This window comes from Leucopleurus acutus (genome assembly GCF_964270905.1).
Source record: "Leucopleurus acutus genome assembly, chromosome: 1".
Classification (NCBI taxonomy): Eukaryota; Metazoa; Chordata; class Mammalia; order Artiodactyla; family Delphinidae; genus Leucopleurus; species Leucopleurus acutus.
In genome coordinates this window covers 125,205,596-125,217,981 of record NC_139142.1, presented here as the reverse complement: position 1 = coordinate 125,217,981, position 12,386 = coordinate 125,205,596, and the positions used below count along the sequence as shown (strand labels likewise).

Here is a 12,386-nt window from a genome sequence, read left to right as displayed (position 1 = left end):
AACGTCATGGCCTCCATCCTCTTTCTGACTCAAGCATCATTGCTTTGAGTTTGTCTCTTCCTCAGATGGTCCCCGCTTGTTTTTCAAAGCAAATGTAAACACTCAGGCTCCTGGCCCTTTCAGCCTCCCCTCCCTCTTAGCCACCCACAGACCCCGCCCCTGCCACCTTCCCTTCTGTCTGGGCTCTTTCTTCCAAATAGCCTGGTTCCATGTCCTAATTCTCTCCCCATTCTGGGTCTGTGAGTGTTCCAGTTCCCCACTTGGACTGGCCGCCTCACTTTTTCCCCACCAACCATTTGTGATTTTGAATGGCAGTCTGTATATTAATTTTGAAAAGTGGGGATTGTTTTTGCTTTCACGGGAGTTCCAGCAAAAGAATGCACAGGCCCAGAAGTCCTCGACCTAGGAGTGGCTCATCTATCTAAAAAGGTGGCCCTGCATCAAGAGAGGGACATGGACCCTGTGCTGAGGAAGGAAGGGGTACCCACCTGTGCAGTTGGTCCAGTCACCATTGACCATCAGCAAGAGGGTGGATGCCACGGCAAGACTGCCCTCCCCAGCCTTCCTCTCACTTACTGCCCCGTGTCTGTCCACCTCCACTCTCCTGGAGCCACTTAAGGAGATCCCTGGTATTTCTCCCGCCTCACTTCATCATTTCCTCTATGCATTGAAACATGAATTTCTGATTGACTGACAGGCACTCATCCGAGAAACTATTTTAAGTACACCAGATGAGCCATAGAATCTAGAGATGATTTACATTTTAGGTACTGGAAAAGCGATTTCCATGACTTTTTCTTCTCAATACATTGATTAGAGGTCTCTTTTGTTTGGTTGCATGTTTACAGCTTTCTTAAGGTATAATTTACATGCCATAATAATCCACCCATTTTTAAGTACACAAATAAATGAGTTTTAGTAAATTTATGCAGTTGTGCAAATATCACCACAGTCAAGTTTGAGATGCTCCCATCACCACAAAAAGTTTTCTTAATCCTAATACCTACCCTCAGCCCCAGGTGAACACTCATCTGCTTTTGTTGCTAGTTTTGCCTTTTCTAGAAATTTCATATAAGTGGCACTATACAGCATGCCGTCTTACGTATCTGGCCTCTTTCACTTCATGTGATGTTTCTGAGGTTTATCCATGTTGTTACATGTCTCAGTAGCTCATGATATTGCATCGTGCAGATGTGTCTACTACATCCCATGTATCTACTCACCAGCTGTAGGACATTTGTAAAGTTGGGCAAATTTGATTTCCATTATTTTGTAGACTCATAGCTCATCGTAACTGTCAGCAATGTACATCTAACCCCCGTACATCTAGGGAACAGTATATCTAGTGAACAGACTAGTGTGACAGTTTATATATGTAGGACACATTAGGGAACCAGGCGAAACCTTGAAGAGTCTAATCTCTAAGACAAAACGGGTACTTCCCTGGCGGTCCAGTGGTTAAGACTCCGCATTTCCAATGCAGGGGGCGCAGATTTGATCCCTGGTCGGGGAGCTAAGACTCCCACCTGCCGCACAGCCAAAAAAATTTAAAAACTGAAAGCTCATGAAAAAAAAATAAAGACAAAAGGAAGGCCAGACCTGGACTATTTTAAGTAAACCTGGAAAACTAGACCTCTTTTATTCCTTAGTAATACACTACAATAATCAGCATGTCCCCAGCCCTCACAGAAAGAAAGCAGGGGTAACTTTTGACTTGGCACTTATGGGTGATCATATCTGTGGTTTGACTACCTGGGTTCAAATCTCAGCTGCATACTAGCAATGTTATCTGGTAGGAAATTGCTTCCATTGTCTAAGCTTCAGTTTCATCCTTAAGTAAAATGGGCCAGTAATCTTAATTATCTCATTAAGGTTTGTGTGGAGGTTAAATGGCATGATCTGTGTTAAAGCACTTAGGTTGTGGTTGTTATTACTCTCGTGATTTTTAGTGTTATCGTTCTCATCCTTATTATCTGTCCTACTGGAGGTTTTTTTTTTTAAGTGAAATGCTGTACACTTTAAAATATGATTTAAAACATGATTCATTTTAAGGAGAGCTAGCAGGGGGACTTCCCTGGCGGTCCAGTGGTTAAGGCTATGCCTTCCAATGCAAGGGGTGCAGGCTCGATCTCTGGTCGGGGAGCTAAGCTCCCACATGCCTCACAGCCAACATACCAAAACATGAAACAGAAGCAATATTGTAACAAATTCAATAAAGACTCTAAAAATGGTCCACATCAAAAAAAAAATCTTAAAAAAAATAAAAATAAAGAGAGCTAGCAGTGAAAAAGGGATGTGGTCCTTTTAAAAAGGATTCTTTCTTATTAATATTTAATTCTTCTGTTATTCTTCACTTAGCTCTTGCCTACTTCATCTGGATTACCACCAGGTTGGGAAGAAAAACAAGATGAAAGAGGAAGATCATATTACGTGGATCATAATTGCAGAACTACTACCTGGATAAAGCCCACTGTACAGGTACCCTGCAATCTATCCATTAATGTGTTTTCTTACATAATTTGAAAGCTATGGAAGCTATTATGTCACTTTGTAGTATATGCTGGATGCTTCTAATTATTTTCTGATATTGGTGCTAATTGTCTGCCATTTCCGGCCGATCTCTAATATACATGAATCACCGCTTGTTATTATGTAAAACAAGTCCAATTGGGAATAGGAGGACAAAGTAAATGATCTGGTCCACTGGGTAATTGTGTAATTTGAATGGTTAAGATCATTATTTTGCTAAAAGATAATCTTGATGATTAGTATCTATCAAAGAACTTTGTCATGATGACACTCTGTCCTTGGCAACAGTGAGCGCCTTTTGTGATATTTCCTTGCAAGCATTTAGGAAAATATTTTCTCTTATCACCATGTCTCTTATTGAGAAATTTTTTAAAACTGAAAAGTACAGAGAATAAGATAGTAAATACCGATTTTCTTAACACCCTGAATTTACCGCCATTAACAAATCACCATATATATTTCTAGACATTTTCTTTTTTAAACTAAAATCTTACAGATAAAACTAAATTCCTTTTAGCCAAGCACTTGACCCCACTACCCAGAGGGAACTACCATCGTGAGCTTGTTGGGGATCCTTCCTGCCTATTTTATGTACTTAATAGAGAGCTAAACAATGCAAAATGTTATTTATGTCCGTGTGTCAAGTTTTGCAAAGATGTATTATGTAATTCTAAATATTATTTTGCTCACCATTGTTTTAAAACCCTATCATGTTGTTTTATATATAAATCCAGTGTATTTCTTTTCACTACTGCCTTATATTTCATCACATGAATGTATTACCTTTCAGGTATGCATTTCTGTAGTATATGTTTGTCATTCATTTTGTCTTCCCGGCATTTGAACCCACTTTGTGTGTATGGGAAATTCCCACTCTACATGAGTCTTCTGGATGAGCAAAGACAACCTTCTCCACTTGGCACTGCAGCTTCCCTTGCAACTAGGGCTAACAGACTGACGGTTAACCAGCATTCTTACTGCTCAAGAATCAGCTGAGAAATTGTAAATTATTTTAAAAACAAACTTTGACAAAACACTGTATTGGAAAAATGAGCCTCCAATCTTTAGGCCTATTTATAATTGTGTGTGCTGTTTGCAGGTTAAGTTACCTTTTTAACCACAGCTATTTGTGTGTTCTCTATAAACACTGCAACACGATTAAATTAACGTTCTAGGCCACAGTGGAGACCAGTCAGCTACCATCAAGCCAGGGTTCTTCTGCAGGCCCTCACCCACAGGCCCCCACGAGTGACGCAGCACAGCAGGTGACCCAGCCATCTGAAGTGGAGCAAGGATTCCTTCCCAAAGGCTGGGAAGTCCGGCATGCACCAAACGGGAGGCCTTTCTTCATTGACCACAACACCAAAACCACCACCTGGGTAACTTCAGTGCTCTCCAGTTTAAATTTATAACAACAATAATAGTGTCTCATGTGTAGTTCTTGATAATCTTTAATTATACATTAATATACCCTACATTTCCTAGTCCTCATTTAGAGATAGGTTGAATTCTTCATAGGATTATTTCTATTCAATATGTTTATGCCTATTTTTAATATTTGGGGGGATTGTCATGGAGATACATTTACTTCCTGTTTGCAGTTTTGGGGGTTTTTGTTTGTTTGTCTTTGTGTGTGTGTGTTTTTTTGGTCACACTGTGCAGCTTGTGGGATCTTAGTTCCCCAGCCAGGGATCGAACCCACGCCCCCTGCAGTGGAAGTGTGGAGTCCTAACCACTGGACTGCCAGGGAATTACCATGTTTGCAGTTTTTAGCTCACTAGCCATGAATACTGAGGAAGACATTTAGTCATAATCCTTTCCCTTTATATGAGGCTTATAGTTCCAAAGTACTTTTGAATCCATATCTCATGGTACCCAAAAAAACTTATGAGACTAGGTAGAATAGGTATTTTTATGTTAAGATAAGGCTTAAAGTTGTTGAGCAGTTGGTTCACCAGTAATTGAAAAATTACTGAAAATCAGCTGCAGATGAAGAGATTTTGATTAATAAATTTGTTTAAAACACCAATATACCTAAAAAAAACTAAAATTATACAATAAATGATTTAAGAAAATAATATTAAAATTATACATCAATAAATTAAATTTTGTTTTCTTTCAACAATTTGAACTGCCTTTAATAACCTTTTTGCGCTTACCTTCCCATCTTTCATAAATATTAATAAATTAACACCTTAGCGGCTAGGTGCCTAAAAGCATGTTCAGGGCCTCAGAAGTAACATGTGCTCCAGTTTTATGTCCCACTCTTACACCAGTTTTTATTTAGAGAAGAGCCCTAAGTAGTGACACAGTCCATAAAGAGTGGGCAAAATACTCCGAATGGTTTCTGTGAAAGAGGTAGTGAGTTAATACTGATCCTCCTCTGAGATCTGAGAACTGAATATTGTAGCCTGTGAGTGATAGATTTTAGATGAGAACCTATTATTTCATAGAGTAAGCAAAAGAAATAAAAGTGATATCCATTGATATTAGAAAACATAGTAACAGATTGACTTTCACGATTTTAAAGTGTGTGTGTGTGTATTGTTTTCTTTATTTACTCTACCAAAAAAGGAAGATCCAAGACTGAAAATTCCAGCTCATGTGAGAGGAAAGACATCACTTGATTCCTCCAATGACCTGGGGCCTTTACCTGTAAGTTTCTAGAACTGCTACCCATCTAACTTGGCTATCTCAAACATTTGTATTTTGGAATACAGTAGTTCTTTAACAACTATAATTAATATTATTGTTGAAGTGTTGATGTCTTCTACTAAGAATGGAATATGCAAATGAAATCAACCATATAACCAAATCTATTTCTCTGCCCATACGTTGAAAACCGTTTCCTAACATAACTGAAATATATTCTTCATTATAGCCAGGATGGGAAGAAAGAACTCACACCGATGGAAGAATCTTCTACATAAATCACAGTATGTGCAATGTGATTATTTTCATTACATTATCTTTTGCAGTGTCGAATTTTGTACATGAGGATGGAGAACATCTTTTTTTCTCTCTTTCTTCAGATATAAAAAGAACGCAATGGGAAGATCCTCGGTTGCAGAATGTAGCCATAACTGGACCAGTAAGTCTCTTTGTACCAGGATCCTCTGATGGGGTTGTCCACTTACCTGTCTCTTCAAGGGTGTTTGATCAAGAACATAGCACTAAAGGTGTTGAGAGGAAAGCACATTTGCAGATCTCCCCTCTCCCCACCGCCCATACACCAGGTCTCAGTTATTTGAAAAGAGCATATAAAGTCATTATCCGTACTCTGCGTGGCAGCCTTGTGAAACCAGTGAGCCAGATAGTCAAATACTAAGGCAGTGGTCTGCCGTGCTCAGGCTAGTACTTGTCTGAAGAAGAAGGCTGGCAATCCTCAGCAGATCAAAGGAGCCAAGAGTGTATCTGGTGAGGAAGCAGAGAGCACCCTATCAACTCAGGGTCATGACTTGAACTTTTTGGTTGAAATCGTTGTAAATACCGGTATATAAGACGTACTCACATTTAAGTACAGTTATGACCATGTATGATGTTTACACTGCTCTTGAGTCAGATTAACGATAGGAAAATCATTTTCCTCTTTTATATAGCTTCTTTTTCCAGCTTCAGTTTTTCAGATTTTAACTGTTTCCTAATTCACAAAAATAAGTAAAATTGAAGATACAGTTCTTGTAGATTACTCTTCTGATTCCATGTTTAGTCTTTTAAAGTAATGGATAAAAAAGGCAACTCCTCAGAGTGCAAGCAAAAAGTATATTTTTCAAATTACTCCTTTAATGAAGAAATCACTTTGAAAGCCTCTTTAGAAATGGAAATGTTCATTTCTAATATTTCTCTACTTGGAAGACATTTCCTGTTTCTGGCCTGTTGCATTTCAAGAGTATTGCATGATGAAAATTACAGCCATAGGAATTGCTGAATACAATTTTATCTTAAACAGAGATATTAAAAATTTTTAAATTATATATATGGTTTTTCTTTGAATTAAACTTTTCAAATATTCTCTTTTAATGCCTTTAACTTATGTTCATCAAATACCCAGAGGGGAGTTTGTAAAATTGTTCCAGAATGAAACAACTTAAACCTTCTTTATTTTTCCAACATTTTCAACTCAAGGCAGTGCCCTACTCCAGGGATTACAAAAGAAAGTATGAGTTCTTCCGAAGAAAGTTGAAGAAGCAGGTTAGTGATACTTATAACGAGTTCTCAGGAATGATTGTCATATAGACTGAAAGCATGAGAAATGCATTTTAAAAAGTAACAGAATTTATTCTATATATTAACAACTTTGAATAGTTTCTTTTAGGGAAAGGATGTGTATTTTTTGAGTACCTGTAATATATGATTAGAGACCACAGTTATTTTATGTCTTTATTTTTCAATATACCTTGTAATATAGAAAAATAGTATTAGAAGTGTGCTTTTAAAGAGCTCTAACCTGGTTCCCTCGTGGGTTTGTGGGGTTTGGGTTTTGTAGAAACTAAGCGAGAATAGCTCAGGAGATTATCCCCAGGCCTGGACTTAATTGTGTAGGAGGACTCTCTGGATTCCTTTTCTGCTTTGACTATTGTTTTCCAGTGTTAGTCATTCGTTATTTACAGCTTCAAATATAATATATCTCTGCATAATTTGACAGTACAGCTGTGGCTGGAGCAGTCCTCTTATTGCTTGTCTCCTTCTGCTTATCAGAAATGTTCACTACTCTCTTTTCCATCACCACAAATTCATTATGTTTGGAACTAAACTCATCTGCCCATCTATTTCTTTTCTGTTGGTGATGACTATTTTTTTTTTTTAGTAATTTTTAAAAATTGAAAGGTTCTTTAAATTCCATAGTGCTTTAGTTTTCAAAGGTTTCACACACACGATTTCATGTAACTCCATAATAACCCTTCCCCCCCCAAGTCTGTATTGCCCCTCCCCCCTTCCCTCTCCCCCTGGTAGCCACTAATTTGTTCTCTATATCTGTGAAGGTGATGACCATTTTTTAATGCCTTTCTAATTTGCTCGTGCTTTTCCCCTTGCCCTGCAGTTTAGGAGTACTGCCACTAGGTGGCTATATTGGGTTACACTTACTTGCCTTCCAAGCCTGAAGCCTGCTTTTCCAGATTCAAGATGGTGGGTCTGCTTCCACAGATTTTCTCATCCTAAATTTAACAAAAAAATGAAATATGGTAGTTTTATAGTGCAGATATTTTATGCCTGAATAAAGCCCTAAAATTTCATCAATGCTTTATATCAATGCTTTATCCTCAGAGGAGGATCAGTATGCATTTTTCATCAATGCATTTTCAATAATAATTTTATGTTAAAATCACTCGAAATTTGTTTTCTACCTCTTAAAATTATTTGGGATTTTAAGTCTATTTTGAGTTGCTTGTCTGGTAAATATTTTCATTCTTAATGACAGTGTATTGGTGGAATAGAAGCACTAGCTTCTCCATTTGCCAGTCTGAACACTTATAAGCATGTTACAGTATCTAATGGTTGATGAGGCAGCAGGTCACAGAACACAAAAACCATAATGAAAGCAGTAATATTTATTGAGCTTTCACTACATAACAGGCATTTTTCTTAACAAGTTATGTGTATTATCTACGTGTAATCTCTACAATAACTCTATAAGGAAGGGACTATTATTATCACGTTTTAAATCTGAGGAAACTGAGGTTCAGAGAAATTCGGCAATGTGATCAAGTTCTATGGTTATTAGTGGCAAAGCCAGAAACAAACCAAGTGGTCTAGCGCCAGAGTCCATTCTCTTAAGCCACCTGACATATCAGATTGGTGATTAAGAGAAGAAATTACCCAGAATGCAACAAAGATACATAAAAAGATTAAAATTATGAAAGAAAGCTTAAGAGAAGCATGAAGCTGTTCCAGAAAGAGAGACTGGAGAGCCTGAGAAAAGAGGCTGAGAATCTGAATCCTCAGTTTAACAAAATTTCCCAAGCAGGATTTAAAAATTAAAATCCCTATCTGGACACATCACAGCAAAAGAGCAAGATGGAGATGAAAATATCTAAATCAGTGCTCCAGAGCTTTGAGCTGTCTTTAACCTTTTCTTCTGCCTAATCCTTAACATCTCATTAGTTAGGAATAAGGGTGGTTGATCATTACTGAGATCACTGCATGCCTGGTATCGTGTCAGCACAAGAAATGCGCTATCCTAATAAGTCCTGAAACAGCGCCCTGAGGGTCAGTATTATCGTCCCTGTTTTATAGGTGAGGAAATTAAGCCTTTGAAAAGATGTGTGAGGTGAAGCCGGGACTTGAACACAGTGTCCCCTGACTCTAGAACCCATGCATGGTCCACCACTCAGCTCAGAGGTGGAAATTTCTCCTTCAGCCCTCTCTTCGTTGCCACTGCTCACTCACATGGTCCACTCGTCTTCTCTCACACGGTCTGTTTCAGGGGTCTTTCACTGACCAGCACGTCTCTTGTCTCTCCTTAAAAACACCCTTTACACTCGACGCCATCAGCCTCTGAGAACCCACCAGTCCGATCCTGTGGCTTCCTGCTCAGCAGCTCTTCCTGGTCAGCCTTCGCGCTGTCTACACTGTGGCCTCACACTGCTTCTAAACCATCTTGCACTCTAATCCCTCCTCTCCCTCCCCTCCTCCTTCTGTACCGTCCAGCTGTCAGATGGCTTAGACCCCTCCTGCATGCTGTTGCTCAGTCCCTGTCTCCCTTCCCCTCTTTTTTTTTTTTTTGCAGTACGCGGGCCTCTCACTGCCGGGCCTCTCCTGTTGCAGAGCGCAGGCTCAGCGGCCATGGCTCACGGGCCCAGCTGCTCTGCGGCATGTGGGATCCTCCTGGACCGGGGCACGAACCCATGTCCCCTGCATCAGCAGGCAGACTCCCAACCACTGCGCCACCAGGGAAGCCCTCTCCCTTCCCCTCTTGAAGCCTCCTTGATTGTCTCACTTGCAATTAATAGCTCAGTCTCTTTGCCCACAAGAACTTTGCGTCTATTTCTATTTTTAACACTTTTCCTACCTTTTAAATCTCAGAATTAGTAACATTTACATTTGTTTCTCACACACACACCAAATTATAAACTCCTTGAGAAAGTGACCACATCTTATGCCATGTTTTTATTCCCTTTTCCTCCCATCTCTGCCCCCGCTGCGATACCTACCTAGCATGGACCTAGCCCAGAGCGGGCCTTCAGTAAATGCTTGCTGAGTTACCTGCACTGTTTGCCTAGTGCCTAAAATTCTAAAAGTCCTTTTCTCCAATCTTACCACTTTTTAAAATTGCATAAGCAGCAGAGGAAACTGATTATGTTATGCTTATATTGCTTATATAAACTGCTTGTATTATTATGTTTCTATAGGACTTTCCACTTTTCTTAAATATGAGAGTGAAATTGATTTTTTTTTCCCCTTAGAGCTAACCCTCTTTTTGAAGTGACAGAATATTTATAGTATGTTTCCTTTTCATGGTTTCCACTTGAACGTTGCACACAAAGCACTCAAGAATAAAATATTCAGATATATTTCTATGTAATTTACAAGGTCTGCCTAAAAGCATAGTTACCTACATTTGTCATATAAGCAAAGTAGGTACAAAAGATGAGTGAGGCAACAGAGCTCATTCACTAAGAACAGAGAGTCAGGAGCTAAGACTTTCTTAACTTGTATCTTTAGTTTCTTCACCTATAAAATGAAGACAATAATAGTAGCTTCTTCATAGTGTTGTTATGAGGAGTAAGTGAGTTAACCCACTAAAATGCTGGGAACAGTACGGGCACAGTCTGTAAATGTTAGCACCTGTTAATGAGTGAAGCGGGCAGGCTCCAAGGAGGAAAAGTGGAGGGCAGGGAAGAACCCTGAGCCAACAGGCACACAAGTAGCAGGCAGTGGCTAGACTGACTGCAGGTCACAGAATGGTCTTCTTCATTGGATCTTAAGACGGAAAGAACTGTTCATGAAGTGCATTCACGTGAGCCTTATTACCACCATCAGAAGCTGCTTCTTCAGATGTGAAAATCAGAAGTCTATGTAATTAAGTGACTAGAGAAAATGCATGAGTGCTTTCATACTGTGGAGGAAATACAGACAATATACCTAGTCCTGTTTTCCCTGAAAAAGGATCTTGGGCACAGGGTAGAATACAATGAATCTTATAACGTTCATGAGAGAAATGTGTCGTCTTGTTGAATTGATTTAAACCATTAGTCTCTCTTCTCTGGGTTTTCAGAATGACATTCCAAACAAATTTGAAATGAAACTTCGCCGTGCAACTGTCCTTGAGGACTCTTACAGGAGAATTATGGGGGTCAAGAGAGCAGACTTCCTCAAGGCTAGACTGTGGATTGAGTTTGATGGCGAAAAGGGACTAGATTATGGAGGAGTCGCCAGAGAATGGTTCTTTCTGATTTCGAAGGAAATGTTTAACCCTTATTATGGGTTGTTTGAATATTCTGCTACGTAAGTACCTTTACAATGACTGTATACAGAAAGAAAATCACTGTTTTGAAAGTAACAGAGTGATGTGATGCAAGGAAAATGTACATCACAGTGTGTCAGAAAACGGAGACTGTAACTAATGTTGTTTCAGAAATAACTTTTTAAAATTGTGGTGAAATATACATAACATAAAATTTACCATTTTTATCATTTTAAGTACATAGTTCAGTGGCATTAAGTACAATACATTCATTGTTGTGTAACCATCACCACCATCCATCTGCAGAACTTTTTCATCATCCCAAACTGAAACTCCATACCCTTTAAACACTATCTCCCCCACTCCCTGGCATTAACCGTTCTACTTTCTGTCTCTCTGAATTTGACTATTCTCAGTACCTCATATAAGTAGAATCATACAGTATTTGTCTTTTTGTAACTGACTTCATTAGCATAATGTCTTCAAGGTTATATCCATGTAGCAGCATGTGGTAGAATTTCCTTCTTTTTGAAGGCTATATAATACCCCGTTATGTGTATCTACCGCATTTTGTTTATCCATTTATCTTTCAATAACATTTTGGATTGTTTCCACCTTTTGATCAAAATGACTATTTTTAAAACCATTAAATCCAATGGTGTAATATGGTTCTAACAGAGGTAAACAACTCTGAAAAGAGGGAGATGATTTACAGTTATTTAGTCATATTAAAATTTCTGTGTGAAATATAGAAAGGGACATTCAAATGTGGTTATCTTTACAGGGATAATTATACCCTACAGATAAATCCCAACTCTGGATTGTGTAATGAAGATCACCTCTCTTACTTCAAGTTTATTGGCCGGGTAGCTGGGATGGCAGTTTATCATGGCAAACTGTTGGATGGTTAGTATTAAGCCTAAAACATTTTTTTAAATGTAATTATCTGATTTCTTTCACTTGGTAATCATTTTGAATATATTTGATTTTTTGCAAGGCTTTTTCATCCGCCCATTTTACAAGATGATGCTGCACAAGCCAATAACACTTCATGATATGGAATCAGTGGTATGTCTTTTTCATTTATAAAGTATGATAGAACAGGCAAATGAATATCTTACAGGCTTACCTTTTAATAATGGAAAAAATCAATAGATGTGTCAAAATACAAATGAACATTTTTCCCCAACATTTTATTATGAAAATTTTCTAATGCATAATGAAATTGAAAGTATTTTACAATGGCTATGTGCGTATACACCACCCAGATTACACAATTGGCTTTTTATCTATACTCACTTGTCCACACCCCCATCCATCAATCCATCCTGGTTTTTTGATGCATTTCAGAGAAAGTTGCATATATCAGTAAATGTCTCTCTAAATACTTCAACATGTTATACATCAGTTTTATGCGTCTCTTGCATCAGTATTTGAATTGTGATGAACGGCA

The 12,386-nt window shown here is 38.5% G+C and overlaps 1 protein-coding gene across 5 annotated transcripts in view; it reads left to right on the top strand.

Annotated features, from left to right (window-relative positions):
• NEDD4 (NEDD4 E3 ubiquitin protein ligase) overlaps nucleotides 1–12,386 on the top strand; it is a gene marked incomplete at both ends in the record, with an annotated part of 157,151 nt that overhangs the window by 124,587 nt on the left and 20,178 nt on the right. For all 5 annotated transcript variants that reach the window (XM_082846364.1, XM_082846363.1, XM_082846361.1 and 2 more), the window contains 9 exons: nucleotides 2,359–2,478; nucleotides 3,705–3,908; nucleotides 5,104–5,184; nucleotides 5,411–5,465; nucleotides 5,562–5,620; nucleotides 6,655–6,720; nucleotides 10,745–10,974; nucleotides 11,718–11,839; nucleotides 11,931–12,001. In XM_082846364.1, coding sequence (XP_082702490.1) covers nucleotides 2,359–2,478; nucleotides 3,705–3,908; nucleotides 5,104–5,184; nucleotides 5,411–5,465; nucleotides 5,562–5,620; nucleotides 6,655–6,720; nucleotides 10,745–10,974; nucleotides 11,718–11,839; nucleotides 11,931–12,001 — 1,008 coding nt within the window. The remainder of the gene's footprint in view (nucleotides 1–2,358; nucleotides 2,479–3,704; nucleotides 3,909–5,103; nucleotides 5,185–5,410; nucleotides 5,466–5,561; nucleotides 5,621–6,654; nucleotides 6,721–10,744; nucleotides 10,975–11,717; nucleotides 11,840–11,930; nucleotides 12,002–12,386) is intronic.